The sequence below is a fragment of the Rhineura floridana genome, chromosome 14 (genome assembly GCF_030035675.1).
Source record: "Rhineura floridana isolate rRhiFlo1 chromosome 14, rRhiFlo1.hap2, whole genome shotgun sequence".
NCBI lineage: Eukaryota > Metazoa > Chordata > Lepidosauria > Squamata > Rhineuridae > Rhineura > Rhineura floridana.
Window position 1 is genome coordinate 3,213,751 of NC_084493.1, and position 17,432 is coordinate 3,231,182.

Sequence of the window (17,432 nt, forward strand, 5' to 3'; positions counted from 1 at the left end):
GCAGGGATAGGGCACCTGTGTTCCTCAAGATGTTATTGGATCATAACACCCACCATCCCTGACCATTGGCCATTCTAGCTGGGGTTGATGGGAGTTGCAGTCCAACAACATCTGGAGGCCCACTGTTTCCCCACCCCCACCCTCAGATAAAGGAGCTGGTCTTGGGGAAACTTGATTGTACATGGGTTCTTAATTAACTCCTAATCGGCTTGGCTTGTTGGTATGGAAACCAGCATCTGATAATGAATGGGGGTTGCTGCCATACCTTAACGTGTGCTTTCCAAAGGTATGTGGCTGTTCACTGTTGGAGCCTGAAAAAGTTACTTTTTTGAACTACAACTCCCATCAGCCCCAGCCAGCATGGCCACTGGATTGGGCTGATGGGAGTTGTAGTTCAAAAAAGCAACTTTTCCAAGCTCTGGACATACAATCTACCCCTGCCCTTGCTTCTGATGGACTGTGCCAAGCTTTGATGCAATCTGCTTGGGATCTCAGCAGCTGAAGGCAATCCTTTATCACCCTGACTGTAATTTATTTATTTAGTATATTTGTATGCCGCTTTTCATCACCAGGCGACCTCAAAGCAGCTTCCATAGGAAAAATAAAGGAATATAATAAAAAACTTCAACGGTATCAATAAATAACACCACAAAATATCAAAAATCAAGCTCAAATCTCAAACCAATCTAGTCTGCAAAAGCATATTTCAAGTGTTCAAGTAATTCCAAGTAATTCTGAGCACCATCTCTATGAAAAGCAAGGCCGGTGTCAGCCAAGGAGCAGCCTTTTCACCTTCAGTGTCCCAGTTAAGAAATGTCTTCCCCAAGCAGGCTTGATTGGTACCGTTTTGGATCTCTTTTATGCAACAGGCAAAAAACGTTTTCTCCACCCAGGCACTTGAGGAAGTGTCCTCTGAGGTTTTTTTAATCCACTGCTTTTATTGCTGGTTTGCTTAAGTGGGTTTTGCATATTATTTATTTGTTTGTTTATTTATTGCATTTGTGTACCGCCCCATAGCCGAAGCTCTCTGTTAATGTTTTGCTTGCTCTTTGAGATTGTCTTAAAACCATCCTGCGATTTATTTTGATGCAGGGCAGTGTATAAATATTTTAAATAAAGAGGTGCATGGCCTGTTTGGGACTTTGAAGGCTCATGCATTTTTGCTTTGACTTGTATCCTTTGTGTGTTGTGGTGAGTAGAAGCTTTAATATATGAGAGCTAGAGGGGAGCTTTTACAGACTAATGATCCACCTTTTCTCCCCCTTTCATTGTCTGTTTCTAGCTATGCTGTGACTGTTCAGGAATCGTACGCGCATCCCTTTGATCAGATCTATTACACAAGATGTACGGATATCCTGAATTGGTTCAAGTGCACTCGACACAGGTAAGTGGCGATCGGAAGATATTTCAAACTTCCTCTGCTGTTTCATCTTCTTTGTATCACCCCTTTGTATCTAAGCCTTGGTGATGCTCTCAAGATGTTGAGGATAAATATAGACCTCTCTGTGCTAGAATCCTCCTGCAAAATTAAAGAGGCCGAAATGGATTTCTTCAGGAGAGAGTACTCATATTTTTTTTTTGAAAGAGTGACCAATTTGGCACTGTAAATCTGCAATTAATTTGTTTTTACATCTTTGCAATAAAATTGGGATCAGCCAATTGGGAACACCCCTCAGTACTTTTGATTTAAGCTAAGTGGCTAAATTCAGAAATAATACAATGTTAAAATCCTGGAAAAGGTACAGAGAAGGAGAACCACAAAGATCAAGGGGTTGGAGCAACAGCCCTATGAGGAAAGGTTGCATTGTTTGGGGCTTTTTAGTTCAGAAAAAAAGTGGGTAAGGGGTGGAAGGAGACATGATAGAGTTGTATAGAATGATGCAAGATGTGGAGAAAATTGATAGATAAGATTTTCTCTCTCACTCATAATACTAGAACCCAAGGCCATCCAATGAAGCTGAACCTTGGCATATCTGTGCATGCCAATCCCTTGGGATCACAAGTGGGGAGAGTGCTGTTGCACTCATGTCCTGCTTGCAGACATCCCAGAGGGATCTGGTTGGCCACGGTGCTGGATACTGGAGTAGATGAATCTTTGGCCTGATTCTGCAAGGCTCTGCTGGTGTTCTTAATTGAGACTTGATTCATACATGTAAATACATAACTCAGCTTTTTTTTTTTTACTACTCCTCATCAAGTGTTCACTTTGAATGGCTATAGGTGAATCATGGACTCCAATGAAAAGCATTGTGCTTTGAGATGATGCAGCAGGGAAGTCTGTCCACATGCAAGTCATCGCTTGATACTGCAGTCATTGGATGATGTGCACGTGTATGGCTCATCTCTGAGATAAAATAGACTAGGTTCCCACCATATAGGAGCAATATCTTTAAGTGGAGACCATGTAGATTAGACAGATAACATGCTTTAGTGCCGTGGTCTTTCACCGTTTCATAGAGTTACCGTCCTGAGACTAGGGGTTTTTTTGGGGGGTGGAAGCTGATAAAATGTTACACTTGTCTGATGGTAAAAAATGGTCTAGGATCATGAGAGAGAATTGCTGTTGTATCTTCTGCCAAGTGCTGCACTCCTGATCTATTAATGAGCTTCATGTTTAGAGATAGGGATGGTCAGAACCTGCCCAATTCCGTTTCTTTGTTTCTCGTTCTTTTTATCTTAAGTCCAGTTTGCCACATTTCCACAGCAGTTTGCAAAAATAAATAAAATAAAATATTGGAAAGTCCTTTTGCAAATTCTTCAGCATTTTCTCTTAATATACACACTCTGTTTGGAGTTTTACCTAGCAGTTTGCTCTTATTGTTTTTAAAGTTTATGTCTTATTGTACTTGCAGAGTTTGTTGTATACTGCCCTGATTTGTTTTAGAGGGAGGGGGAATCTATAAATTGTTTTATAAATAAAATAACATGTACATTTTTGCATGCATCTTTCCCCTAGTATAATGGGATTATGTATGTAGTAAAAAAAAAAGTGTGTATTTTTATGCACACTTTTGCCTAATATACAAATTTATGTGCACATTCATTGATTGGAAAACTGCATTGCAAAATTTGGAGAAGTTTGACACTTAGTTGCATTTCGGTTTACAGAGTGTTTCAGGAAGTGCAAATTGGGTAGGTTCACATTAAGATATGAACCAAAATGAATTTCTCTTCCATTCCCATTCAGAGATAAACAAAGGATTTTGACGTTTTTATTTCCACAGAGGGAAAACTCTTTTAGAGTATGAGCTGGATTGTAGGGTTCTAAATCTGTATTGATCCTGTATGTGTGTGTGTGTATGTACGCACAAATTGCAGTCTTTTTAATATCACAGATCTTTTGCACATTGTAAAGTAATTATCAAACATACCAACTGTGCAGTAACATAACACAAATAGAATTCGAAATGTAGGCATTGATTTCCAATGTGCTTTTTTTCTATCTTGCAATTTAGAATAAGTTATAAAACAGCATATCGGAGGGGACTGAGGACTATGTATCGGCGACGATCCCAGTGCTGCCCGGGATATTATGAGAGTGCAGACTTCTGCATCCGTATGTACATGAGGTTTGCTGGGTTTTTCTGGTCGGGATGTGGGATCATTTGATGCAGTCCAATTTCCAAATGTGTTAATTGCAGTTTAAATTGTAGCGTGCCTTCTGGCACAGGTAACAAGCAGTAGGCTGTGGAAATGGAAGAGTTCATGCCGGCACCAGCTGCCTGGTCATACTGACCCTAGGGAAAGGAAAGTAACTTTGTACACAATGTCCCCTTCCAGCAGGGCAAGGACTAGGGAAACCCACCTAGAGTACTGGGAAGAAGCAGGAAACTGAACTTGTCACATGAGGGTACCTGGGACACTCCCAAAACCCAACGGAGTCAGGCTATCCAGCTGAGTTATTTATTTTATTTGCTGTTTTGTTTCATCAATTTTTAAAAATTGTTTTATTTCGACAATTTATGTACTGCTTAATTGCAATAGTCTCTAAGTGGTGTACAAGTGACTCAGATCAGAACTCGGTTGCTATGCCTGCTGAAATAAGAAAAAAGAGATCAGTAGGTGCTTGAAGTTCCACAGCGAAGGGGCCTGTCTGACCTTGGCTGGAAGAGAGTCCAATAACCCTGGGCTCATAATGCTGGGCACAGGGCTCCTGAGAGAGATGAGCTGTACATCCAAGCTGTTTGGGACCACTAACAGTGACTCCCCTGAAGACTTCAGTGAGCAAGCAAAGAGATTGTGACTCAGGTGTTCCTTAAGGTAGACTGGGCCCAAATTGTTAAGGGCCTTGTAAATGAATACAAGATCCTTGAGCCTGGCCCAATAGCTTATGGGCAGCCAGTGCATGCTTTTAAGCACCGGAGTAAGATGTCCCCATCAACAGTCCAGCCACAGTGTTTTGGGCAGCTGAAGCCTCCGGACTAGGCCCATGGGTAGTCCCACGTTCAGCGTTTAGAAATCCTTACTGCTGTGGCGTGCAACCCAAGAATTGCAATGGGTCTTTGGGGAGCTGTGCTTGCAATTCTAGGCCTGGTGGAGGTTTTAAAGGCAGGCATACTCAGCAGGTGACCTGTTATTGGAGAGGTCTGGGATCTGTGTGAGTCAGATCTGGAGCTTGAGTGGCGAGTGTACCTGTTTACATTGGCCCTTATAGATTGGGAAAAGAGGTGGAAATTGGAAGTTTTTTCTTGGATGGACTGATTGGTTCGGAGCAGTCCTTTGGAGCCCAAGGTCCCCACTTTCGGGCTCTCTGAAGGTGCCATTTGTGCCGATGCTTTGGTGATAAATTCTCTCTAACAACAAGCCGCACAATGCCAGTCGGGGCTGATAGGGCTTGTAGTCCAAAACATCTGGAGGACACCAGGTTAGGGAAGGCTGATCTGCATGGTTATTTCACTGTTTGCTTTGGAAGATACTGATTTTATTTTAATGTTTCTGGGTCTTGCTTGAGATTTGCATCCCAGGGAATTGCAAGAATTACAGAGAGAGTCTCCTGTAAATAGCACATTAAAATGTAGTTTGAAAATTGCTTTTCATAGAATTAATAGTTGGTTATGCTGCCACAATTCCTAGGCCTGTTTTCCTGATAAGGAATGATGGATGTTTCATGCCGGAAAAGGTTCACTTAAATGTAGCAAAGTCAGTCGGACAGCAGTTGCACGCTTGAGTTATGTGGCTAATTATATCGCTAACTACAAGCACACATTAATTTTAAATTCTCAGGGTTGCCAGCTCCTGTGACTTTGTCTTGTTGCTTTTTTAAAAGTCATGTTCTTAAACTGTCAAGTTTTTTTTTTTTAAGGAAAAGATTCTAGCCCTCATGGTTATGGATACAAGGTCTCTAAAATCTCACAGCTGTACATGTTGGAAATTCCGAGATTAAAAGCCAACTTCTTCCTGCCCACCTCTAAACATAATGTTGAATCCTGTAAAATGAGATAAATTAAACCCTCAGTTCTGAATGGAGCAAAGTTTATTCTCCATTCAACTGCAAGTTCATACCCAGAAAGGTCCTTGTTATCTCCTCTGTCTGTCCTCACCTACCTCCGTAGCAGTCACTTTCATTTGGTTGTATTTAATGTAATGCTAAGTAACTCCTTCTGCGAGTGGTACGCCTTCCGCTTGTGCAGTGGGACTTTCCCTCCCTCTCCTTCCCCCATGCACCCCCTAAATATGTTCTGGAGGGTCCCCCCAACCCTTTGGAGTGGATTTGGGATGGCTTGGGGCCATTAGAGCAATGGCAAATTCAGGAGTGCAGGAGCCCTTCATGATAGTCAAACTACTCCCCCTCACAGCCACATCCCCAGAATTAATGGTTGCTTTTGCAGTTGCAGAATTATAGAACCGGACTAAAACTGTTGTCTGCATAGCCTCCCTCCCCCCCTCCTCTCTCTGGGGGCTAAATGTTGCCAGAGTTTTGGTTTTAAGAATTCTGAAATGACAGCCAAGTGTGGGACTAGGACTTGGGAGACCAAAATACATTCTCACTTACTGTAGGAGCCCATCAGCATGAAAGGAGAAGCTGTGCATTAACTACTGAGAAGAAGGGTGACTCACTTCCTTTCACTCTTATTGCCTCCAATCAGCATGCAAGGATAAGGAAGCATGTTGTTAGTCAAGTGAGAAGACTTTTCTCAGTGGCCAACATGTTCCCCTTTCATGCTGATGGACTTGTGCATAGGGACTCTGCTCCCCCAAAAGTAAGGGGTCTATGACCCCCTGTGACCCCAGATGAATACACTCTTGCTCAGGCACATGAGGAGGAATAGGGCCTTTCCCAGACTTTTAGTTACATATGCAGCAGTCTTAGGGAAGGCAGGGCAGCAGCCTTGAAACTGCCAGAGGGGAAGTTGAACACTCTCTGTACCTGTTACAGTCCCAACCAGAATAGTCTCTCTGAAGCTGATATTTGTATTTCAAAGGAAGCCTTCCTGGGTGTCAGTGGAGGCTTCCATTAAAATGCAAATAGCAGCTTTTTGTCAAGAGGGTGTCAGGAAGACAGAGAGTTAAAAATTTCCCTTCTCACACTTCTGAGGCAGCTCAGAATTCCCCATAGCATGGTCTCAGTTGCCCATGCTCTGGTGGCCTCCTGTCTGGACTACTGTAATGTGCTATATGTGGGACTGCCCTTGAAGACTATCTGAAGGGAGCAGCTAGTATAGATTGCAGCTGCTAGGCTCGTAAGTAGGGCAGGCCAATAGGACCATATTTTGCCAGTCCTGAGAGCCCAGCATTGGCTGCTAGTGAGCTACTGGGCCCAATTCAAGCTCTCAGTAATAGCATAAGCAGCCCTAAAAGGCTTGGGACCCAAGTACTTAAAGAAACACCTTCTCCAGTATTAACCATCTCAAACCCTATGTTTGGCAGGTGAAGCCTTGTTGGTGGTGCCACCACTAGGGGACTGCCCGGTTGGCACTGCTGCGTGACAGGGCCATCTCAGTAGCAGTTCCCCATTTGTGGAATGCCCACCCTGGTGAGTGTGTCTGTCGTCTTCACTATTGACTTTCAGGAGGAATTTAAAAACATTCTTTTTTACCCAGGCATTGGGTGGCTGAAAAATACTGTGATTGTTTTTATACTGTTGTTAATGATATTGATGTGTTTGCCATCCTGGGCTCCTTTGGGAGGAAGAGGGGGACATAAATTAAACAATAACAATAATAAACAATGTAACAGTAACAGCTATGCTGGCTGAAGCTGATGGGAATCATAGTACAAAACATCTGGAGGGCACTAGGTTGGTGAAGGGGACCCTAAGCAATGCCACTTCAGGCTTCTTACTACGGTAGGCGGACGCTGAAGTCCAGAAGAAGTGTCCCAGCCTAAGGAGGACCCCCATTGGTAAGGGTGTTCTTCCTTCACTTGTCCTTGTAAAGCCACTCTTGTAGGTGCCAAGTGGAATTAATAGTGTGTGGCGAGGAGAGACCAAATCTCATGGAGCGTATAATTTTTATTTTTATTTATTAAATTTATATACCGCCCGACTAGCAATAGCTCTCTGGGCGGTGAACATAAAATAGCATAAAAATACAATGAATAACAAAATAATACTAAAATACAATTATCAATCCAATACAATAAACATTTTAAAAAGTAAATCAGTGTAACTTAAAATGCTTCAGAGAATAGGAAGGTTTTGACCTGGCGCCGGAAGGAGAGCAGAGTCGGCGCCAGGCGTACTTCCTCGGGGAGACTGTTCCATAGTTTGGGGGCCACCACTGAGAAGGCCCTAGATCTTGTCATCACCCTCCAGGCCTCCCTGTGAGTTGGAACCCGGAGGAGGGCCCTCGTAGCAGAACGTAGTACACGGGCTGGTTCATATCGGAAGAGGCGTTCCGCAAGGTATCGTGGTCCCGCACCGTATAAGGCTTTATAGGTTAATACCAACACTTTGAATCTAGCCCGGAAACATATTGGCAACCAGTGCAAGCTGGCCAGAACAGGTGTTATATGCTCGGACCGCTTGGTCCTTGTCAGCAATCTGGCCGCCGCATTTTGCACTAGTTGTAGCTTCCAAACTGTCTTCAAAGGTAGCCCTACGTAAAGCGCATTACAGTAATCCAAATGTGAGGTTACCAGAGCATGTACCACTGATGTAAGGTCCTCTTTACTCAAATAGGGACGTAGCTGGGCTACCAACCGAAGTTGGTAAAATGCATTCCTAACCACCGAGGCTACTTGAGCCTCAAGTGAGAGGGAAGAGTCTAAAAAGACTCCCAGACTACGAACCCGGTCCTTTAGGGGGAGTGTAACCCCATCCAGGACAGGGTATATATCCACCATCCGATCAGAGAACCCGTCCACCAACAGCATCTCAGTCTTGTCTGGATTGAGCTTCAGTTTGTTAACTCTCATCCAGTCCATTGTCGCGGCCAGGCAACGGTTCAGCAAATCAACAGCCTCACCTGAAGAAGATGAAAAGGAGAAGTAGAGCTGCGTGTCATCAGCATACTGATGACAACGCACTCCAAAACTCCTGATGACCTCTCCCAATGGCTTCATGTAGATATTAAAAAGCAGGGGGGACAAAACTGACCCCTGCGGGACCCCATATTGGAGAGCCCGCGGTGTCGAGCAATGTTCCCCAAGCACTACCTTCTGGAGATGACCCGCCAAGTAGGAGCGGAACCACTGCCAAGCAGTACCTTCAACTCCCAACTCCGCGAGCCTCTCCAGAAGGATACCATGGTCGATGGTATCAAAAGCCGCTGAGAGATCAAGGAGAATCAACAGAGTTACACTCCCTCTGTCTCTTTCCCGACATAGGTCATCGTACAGGGCGACCAAGGCTGTCTCAGTGCCAAAACCGGGCCTAAAACCCGATTGAAATGGATCTAGATAATCAGTTTCATCCAATAGCGCCTGGAGCTGGCCAGCAACCACCCGTTCCAAGACCTTGCCTAGGAATGGAACATTCGCCACTGGCCTGTAGCTGTTAAAATTGTCTGGGTCCAAGGAAGGCTTTTTCAGGAGTGGTCTCACCACTGCCTCTTTCAGACAGCCTGGGACCATTCCCTCTCGTAAAGAGGCATTTATCACTTCCTTGGCCCAGCTACCTGTTCCATTTCTGCTAGTTTTTATCAGCCAGGAGGGGCAAGGATCCAGTACCGAAGTGGTTGCACGTACCTGTCCAAGCACCTTGTCCACGTCCTCGAGTTGAACCAACTGAAGCTCATCCAACAAAACAGGACAAGACTGTGCTCCGGACATCTCACTAGGATCTACTGCTATAACTTGAGAGTCTAGGTCCTGGCGGATACATGAGATCTTATTCTGGAAGTGATCGGCAAACTGATTACAGCGGGCCTCCGACGATTCCACCGTGTCCGGAGGGTTTGAATGGAGAAGCCCCCGGACAACTCGAAAGAGCTCCGCTGGGCGGCAAAGAGATGATTTAATAGTGGCAGCAAAATGATGTTTTTTAGCTGCCTTCACTGCTCCTACATAGAGCTTAGTCGAAGCACTAACCAGCGCATAATTGTATCCGTCGGGAATTCGTCTCCATTTCCGCTCAAGCCGCCTCCTATCTTGCTTCATCGCTCTCAGCTCCGGAGTATACCATGGAGCTGTATGAGCTCTACACAGGAGAGGGCGTGCAGGAGCGATCGTGTTTACAGCCCGGGTCATCTCCGTATTCCACAGAGCGACCAGGGCTTCAGCAGGAGCGCCAGTCCTATCAGCCGGAAAATCCCCCAGAGCCCTTTGAAAACCTTCAGGATCCATTAGTCTCCGGGGGCGGACCATTTTAATAGGTCCCCCACCCTTGCAGAGGGAAGAGGTTACTGAAAGTCTAAACTTCAGCAAGCAGTGGTCTGTCCATGACAAAGGGAGTGTTGTAAAACTCCCCACATCCAGATCACTTTCCCCATGCTCAGTAGCAAAAACAAGGTCTAGAGTGTGCCCCAATACATGTGTTGGACCACTAACATATTGAGATAGCCCCATGGCTGTCATGGAAGCCATGAAGTCCTGAGCCGCGCCAGACAAAGTGGTCTCGGCATGAATGTTGAAATCCCCCAGTACTATTAGTCTGGGGGACCTCAACAATATATCCGAGACCACTTCCGCCAGCTCAGTTAGGGAAGCCATTGGGCAGCAAGGTGGGCGGTACACCAAAAGGATTCCCAGCCTGTCCCTCTGGCCCAACACAAGGTGCAAACACTCCAGGCCAGTAACTGAATGAACATGGTGCTTGGTGAGTGAGATGGAACTCTTATAGATGACAGCAACCCCACCTCCCTGACCCTCAGATCTACCATGATGCTGAACCAAGTACCCCGGTGGGCAGAGCTGAGAGAGACCAACTCCTCCCTGCTCACCCACCCAGGTCTCAGTTATACATGCCAGATCGGCTGCCTCATCCACAATCAAATCGTGGACAAGGGAGGTTTTATTATATACCGATCTGGCATTTAATAACAGCAACTGGAGATCTGAGAGTTGGCTGATAGGACTACGAACAACCTTGCGGGTGTGGGAAGGACCAGAACAAGGCACAGCCACAACATGTCTGGACCGCGTTCCCCTTACCTGGCATGTCCTTCTCACAGCGCCATACCTTCCTTTGCCTGTCACTACGGTAATTGGGGCCCCCTCAAGTCTCCCCGCCTGATGGATAAAACTCTCTCTGAAGCACATAATACAACTAAAATATACAACAATTAAACGTATAAAAACAGCCATATATACAGCCATATATACAGCATATAAACATACACACTCACTCAGACATACATTCATATAATCAGGCACCCATTCATCTCAAATTGCATCAACACACCAACAAAAAAGTAAAAAAAAGAAAAAGAAAGCAGCAGCAGCAAGAGCAGCAGCCTCTCCTTCCCTTGGGCGATGGTCTCTTCCTCCTGCAGACACTGGGTCTCCCAGGCCACCTCAGTCAGCCGGCTTATGTATCCCTCCAAAGAGGGACAGGTGGTAAGAATCAAGTCCTGGCTGGCTGGGTACCTGGGGCCTGGTCCTGCCAGGCAGAAGTCCCTCTGGGAAGGGTGGTGGAGGTGGTGGTCCCGCAGCAGCAGCAGCAGCAGCAGCAGCAGCAAGAGCAGCAGCCTCTTCTTCCCTTGGGCGATGGTTTCTTCTTCCTGCAGGCACTGGGTCAAATGATCAAAAGCACATTTTTAAAAAAAATGAAGATAAGAACATAAGAACATAAGAAGAGCCTGCTGGATCAGGCCAGTGGCCCATCTAGTCCAGCATCCTGTTCTCACAGTGGCCAACCAGGTGCCTGGGGGAAGCCCACAAGCAGGACCCGAGTGCAAGAACACTCTCCCCTCCTGAGGCTTCCGGCAACTGGTTTTCAGAAGCATGCTGCCTCTGACTAGGGTGGCAGAGCACAGCCATCATGGCTAGTAGCCATTGATAGCCCTGTCCTCCATGAATTTGTCTAATCTTCTTTTAAAGCCATCCAAGCTGGTGGCCATTACTGCATCTTGTGGGAGCAAATTCCATAGTTTAACTATGCGCTGAGTAAAGAAGTACTTCCTTTTGTCTGTCCTGAATCTTCCAACATTCAGCTTCTTTGAATGTCCACGAGTTCTAGTATTATGAGAGAGGGAGAAGAACTTTTCTCTATCCACTTTCTCAATGCCATGCATAATTTTATACACTTCTATCATGTCTCCTCTGACCCGCCTTTTCTCTAAACTAAAAAGCCCCAAATACTGCAACCTTGCCTCATAAGGGAGTCGCTCCATCCCCTTGATCATTCTGGTTGCCCTCTTCTGAACCTTTTCCAACTCTATAATATCCTTTCTGAGATGAGGCGACCAGAACTGTACACAGTATTCCAAATGCGGCCGCACCATAGATTTATACAACGGCATTATGATATCGGCTGTTTTATTTTCAATACCTTTCCTAATTATTGCTAGCATGGAATTTGCCTTTTTCACAGCTGCCGCACACTGGGTCGACATTTTCATCGTGCTGTCCACCACAACCCCGAGGTCTCTCTCCTGGTCGGTCACCGCCAGTTCAGACCCCATGAGCGTATATGTGAAATTAAGATTTTTTGCTCCAATATGCATAATTTTACACTTGTTTATATTGAATTGCATTTGCCATTTTTCCGCCCATTCACTCAGTTTGGAGAGATCTTTTTGGAGCTCTTCGCAATCCCTTTTTGTTTTAACAACCCTGAACAATTTAGCGTCGTCAGCAAACTTGGCCACTTCACTGCTCACTCCTAATTCTAGGTCATTAATGAACAAGTTGAAAAGTACAGGTCCCAATACCGATCCTTGAGGGACTCCACTTTCTACAGCCCTCCATTGGGAGAACTGTCCGTTTATTCCTACTCTCTGCTTTCTGCTTCTTAACCAATTCCTTATCCACAAGAGGACCTCTCCTCTTATTCCATGACTGCTAAGCTTCCTCAGAAGCCTTTGGTGAGGTACCTTGTCAAACGCTTTTTGAAAGTCTAAGTACACTATGTCCACTGGATCACCTCTATCTATATGCTTGTTGACACTCTCAAAGAATTCTGATAGGTTACTGAGACAGGACTTTCCCTTGCAGAAGCCATGCTGGCTCTGCTTCAGCAAGGCTTGTTCTTCTATGTGCTTAGTTAATCTAGCTTTAATAATACTTTCTACCAGTTTTCCAGGGACAGAAGTTAAGCTAACTGGCCTGTAATTTCCGGGATCCCCTCTGGATCCCTTTTTGAAGATTGGCGTTACATTTGCCACTTTCCAGTCCTCAGGCACGGAGGAGGACCCGAGGGACAAGTTACATATTTTAGTTAGCAGATCAGCAATTTCACATTTGAGTTCTTTGAGAACTCTCGGGTGGATGCCATCCGGGCCCGGTGATTTGTCAGTTTTTATATTGTCCATTAAGCTTAGAACTTCCTCTCTCGTTACCACTATTTGTCTCAGTTCCTCAGAATCCCTTCCTGCAAATGTTAGTTCAGGTTCAGGGATCTGCCCTATATCTTCCACTGTGAAGACAGATGCAAAGAATTCATTTAGCTTCTCTGCAATCTCCTTATTGTTCTTTAGTACACCTTTGACTCCCTTATCATCCAAGGGTCCAATTGTCTCCCTAGATGGTCTCCTGCTTTGAATGTATTTATAGATTTTTTTGTTGTTGGTTTTTATGTTCTTAGCAATGTGCTCCTCAAATTCTTTTTTAGCATCCCTTATTGTCTTCTTGCATTTCTTTTGCCACAGTTTGTGTTCTTTTTTATTTTCTTCATTTGGACAAGACTTCCATTTTCTGAAGGAAGACTTTTTGCCTCTAAGAGCTTCCTTGACTTTGCTCGTTAACCATGCTGGCATCTTCTTGGCCCTGGCGGTACCTTTTCTGATCTGCGGTATGCACTCCAGTTGAGCTTCTAATAGAGTGTTTTTAAACAACTTCCAAGCATTTTCGAGTGATGTGACCCTCTGGACTTTGTTTTTCAGCTTTCTTTTTACCAATCCCCTCATTTTTGTGAAGTTTCCTCTTTTGAAGTCAAATGTGACCGTGTTGGATTTTCTTGGCAATTGGCCAGTTACATGTATGTTTAATTTAATAGCACTGTGGTCACTGCTCCCAATCGGTTCAACAACATTTACATCTCGCACCAGGTCCCGGTCCCCACTGAGGATTAAGTCCAGGGTTGCCGTCCCTCTGGTCGGTTCCATGACCAACTGATCTAGGGAATAGTCATTTAGAATATCTAGAAACTTTGCTTCTTTGTCATGACTGGAACACATATGCAGCCAGTCTATGTCCGGGTAGTTGAAGTCACCCATTACTACCACATTTCCTAGTTTGGATGCTTCCTCAATTTCATATCTCATCGCAAGGTCTCCCTGAGCATTTTGATCAGGGGGACGATAGATCGTTCCCAGTATTAAGTCCCTCCTTGGGCACGGTATCACCACCCACAACGATTCTGTGGAGGAGTCTGCCTCTTTTGGGGTTTCGAGCTTGCTGGATTCAATGCCTTCTTTCACGTATAGAGCGACTCCGCCACCAATACGTCCTTCCCTGTCCTTCCGATATAGTTTATATCCAGGAATAACCGTATCCCACTGGTTTTCTCCATTCCACCAGGTCTCCGTTATGCTCACTATATCAATGCTCTTCTCTAGATGTAGATTAAAGGCTAATTGCTGTTCCTTTCATTAATAGTATTGCTGTCTTGTAAAGGTGTGTGAAGTTTTTTTTAATGGCTTTCTAATCAGGTGCAACACATTTGGACTAGTGAGGCCCAAGTTTGTTTTTTTAAAAATCCCTATCAATAGTTTTCTTTCTGAACCTAACAGCATGACGTCACGGCTCTTTGCTGCGGATTCCTGATCTTCTTTTTTTCATTTGTACTCTGTAAAAAGCAGGCTCTTGTTGTGTGTGTTCCTTATAGTCAAGGCTGTGTGTTTTGACCAAAATGACAATAGTGCAGCCCTGGGCCTCTTTCGGAGGAAGGGTGGGATATAAACGTCGTCATCATCTTATAAAACACCTAACACTTTCTAAGGGCTATACATATGTTAAAAGATAACTCTCTGCACACAGGCTCATTATCTAACAGACACAATACAAAAGGATCAAACCAAAGACCCATCTAGTCCCACATACTGTACTCACAGTGGCCAACCAGATGCCCCAATGGGAAGTCTACAAGCAGGACCGGAGCGCAACAGCAGCATTCCCCCCACTTGGGACTCCCAACTGGCACTGAGAGTCATAGTACCTGTGACAGCTGTTCTTTTCTGGCTGATGGAAGATGATAAGCTGTTCCCCTTGCCCTGATGTTCCTTCTGAGCGGCAGAGGGTGCAGCTCTCTCTCCCTCTTTCTCTCCAAAAATCTGCCTAATATTTATTATTTTTATGATTCTAGATTTTGGAAGTAATTGGGGGGTGGAGTTTTGCAGCTATGTGAAACGGTACCATTTGGGCTACTGGAAATCCTCCTTGACTTGCCCTCTGGCTTCTACGATTTACCAGGCATTGCTGGTAAACATATCTTCCTACACAGTGCGATACTGAGGTGGGCCTAAGCTACCGCTGTACTTTAAGAACACTCTGGGTTTTATCCAATGCTAGATTAGACCCATTGAAGATAACAACCATGGTTAAGGTAGGTCCACTGAGTTAATGGGTCTACTCTGAGTAGAACCTAGTTGGCTGCAACTAGCGATGGAAGGATCTGTCTGTTTCGGTTCTCTCAGTTTCTCATTTTTCCAATCTTAAATTCAGCTATCCACATTTCTGCAGCAATTGGTGATTTTTTTTAAAAAAAATCCTCATGAAAATTCTCGAGAATTTTACTGCAAATTTCTCCTTTTTGCATATAGTTTTGGCTAACATACACACCTTTTGCAAGCTGTTTCTCCTACTATAACACAATTTTGTATGTTATTTTCACTGACATATTCAGTTTCACGCACATTTTCCTCTTATCTGCATTTTTGTAAACATGACTTGGTTGGAGAACTGCGTGGCAATATTCGGATGTGTGAGTTTTGAAGGATGGCTGTGTTTCGGTTCTCGTGCTGTTTTGGAAAGTGCTAATTTGACAGATTTGGGTTTAAATGCAAATTGAATCAAATTTCTCCCCATCTCTAGATGCCGCCATCTGCATCTGGTTGCACATGGAGAATGCCTGCAACCTTTTCTGCATTGGAGTGCTTTTGATTTCTTTACTCTTGGTGCAGGTTTCTTTACACATGGGTTCAACCCTCATGTGTCTGTAGGCAGGCATACATGCACATGTGCACGCACACACGCACACACACACACACACACACACACACACACACACACACACACACTCCTCTACCTAGTTGGGCTGAAGGACGCTGCCTGGTGTGAAACTCCACAAGATTGAAGCTTCTAGCTTTCAGGATTATAGTCAAATGCTGCAACTGCTTTGCAACCATCACATCCTCCTTTGGTCCTTTTGGGCTTGGTCATTTTTCAGCCATGTCTGTGGCTGTGATGCAGGTTCTCTTTCTGGGACAGTGCTCTTGCATTATGGATGAGTGTCCCCCCCCCCCCATCAATCTCTTTTTACTACACCATGATGGATGCAAGTGGTGGCCAGAGGTGAAAAGAGTTCAGTGAATAGAAGTACTTTGGTAGTTTGGACACAAGAGATTTGAAACTGGTAACTGAAGAAACTTAGAGAAAGGAGGTCCCCTTTTTGTGTCTGGAATGGGAGATCTCAAGTAATCTTTAAGCATGCTTTGTTACATACACTATCAATCACAGACTTCGAAAAATGAATTATTTTGGCTGACCTTTCTTTTAACAATTCTACGAGTGTGTCAGAGAATATGCGGTGTTATGGATTACTTCTTTGAACTAACACTTGAGTTGATCTTTACTGCCATGTTTTTGATAATTGGGCATTTATGTATTTGGATGCTATGAGATGTATGCTGTGAAGACTGATGGTCTTTGGCAGGACAATCCATTCTTGGGAGAAAAGGGGTGAATAATATGGCAAGCAGCTAGTGATTTCACTATGAATTCACTGGGAAGAGGAGCACTGTTGAAAAAAACACCTGCTGGCTTTGAGCCTCTGAATCTGAGTTACTTATGCAACAAAGGGGGTATTACGCAGGTTTATTTATTTATTTATTGTACTTATATACTGCCCCATAGCCGAAGCTCTCTGGGCGGTTTACAGTAACTAAAAACATTAAAACAAATATACAAATTTAAAAACACATCTTTTAAAAACAATTTAAAACACAATTTAGAAAGCATTCTCATTAAAAAGGTTCTCCCTACAACCTTGGGGACTATGGTTGTTGGAGAGATGCTTATTGATTATCCCTTTAGAAAGTATTGGTTATTGTGCTCCTTGGATACAGCAAGATAAAAGGGTATTTTAACAACCAATTCCTCTTCCCAGGGAACTCTGGGAATTATAGCTTAATGAGAATCGGGGGGGTTTCCTAACAACTCTCAGCACCCTTAACAAACTACACTTCCCATGATTCTTGGGGGAGGGAATCCATGGCTGTTGAAAGTGGTATGATAATACTTTAATAAATATGTGGTGTTGATGGACTTTGTTGTTGCTATTGTGAAACAATTAGGAGTCAGGACCCTGTACTGATCTACTGCAAATCATCCAGGAGCTTACCAGGAGAACTTACCAGGAGAACCAATAGAACATCTTCCCACTCCTGTCCTAGGGGATTGGGCCCAGAGGTGGCAGGAAGGCAGAGCCAGAACTGGTGAGCCTGGCAGAATCTAGGGTTGGGTAGTTGTCTACATCCTGATGCCACCCTGACTGAACTGGCAACTATAGAAGTCAGTTTTACTCACCTAACCCATAAGTCCCTCTCCGTGAACACTGCTGCCTGCCCAGGAGAGATTCTGCTTTCCAGAAGTAATGTGCCATGTGTCTTATTTTTTCTGCAGCTGTGTGTGTCCGTGACGATGCTTCCCCTAGTAACTTAGGGAACTGCCTTACA

The 17,432-nt window shown here is 44.5% G+C and overlaps 1 protein-coding gene across 2 annotated transcripts in view; it reads left to right on the top strand.

Annotated features, from left to right (window-relative positions):
- Positions 1-17,432, top strand: part of MEGF11 (multiple EGF like domains 11) — a 366,020-nt gene that overhangs the window by 88,009 nt on the left and 260,579 nt on the right. For both annotated transcript variants that reach the window (XM_061595615.1, XM_061595614.1), the window contains exons 4-5: positions 1,283-1,384; positions 3,456-3,556. In XM_061595615.1, the coding sequence (XP_061451599.1) occupies positions 1,283-1,384; positions 3,456-3,556 (203 nt within the window). The remainder of the gene's footprint in view (positions 1-1,282; positions 1,385-3,455; positions 3,557-17,432) is intronic.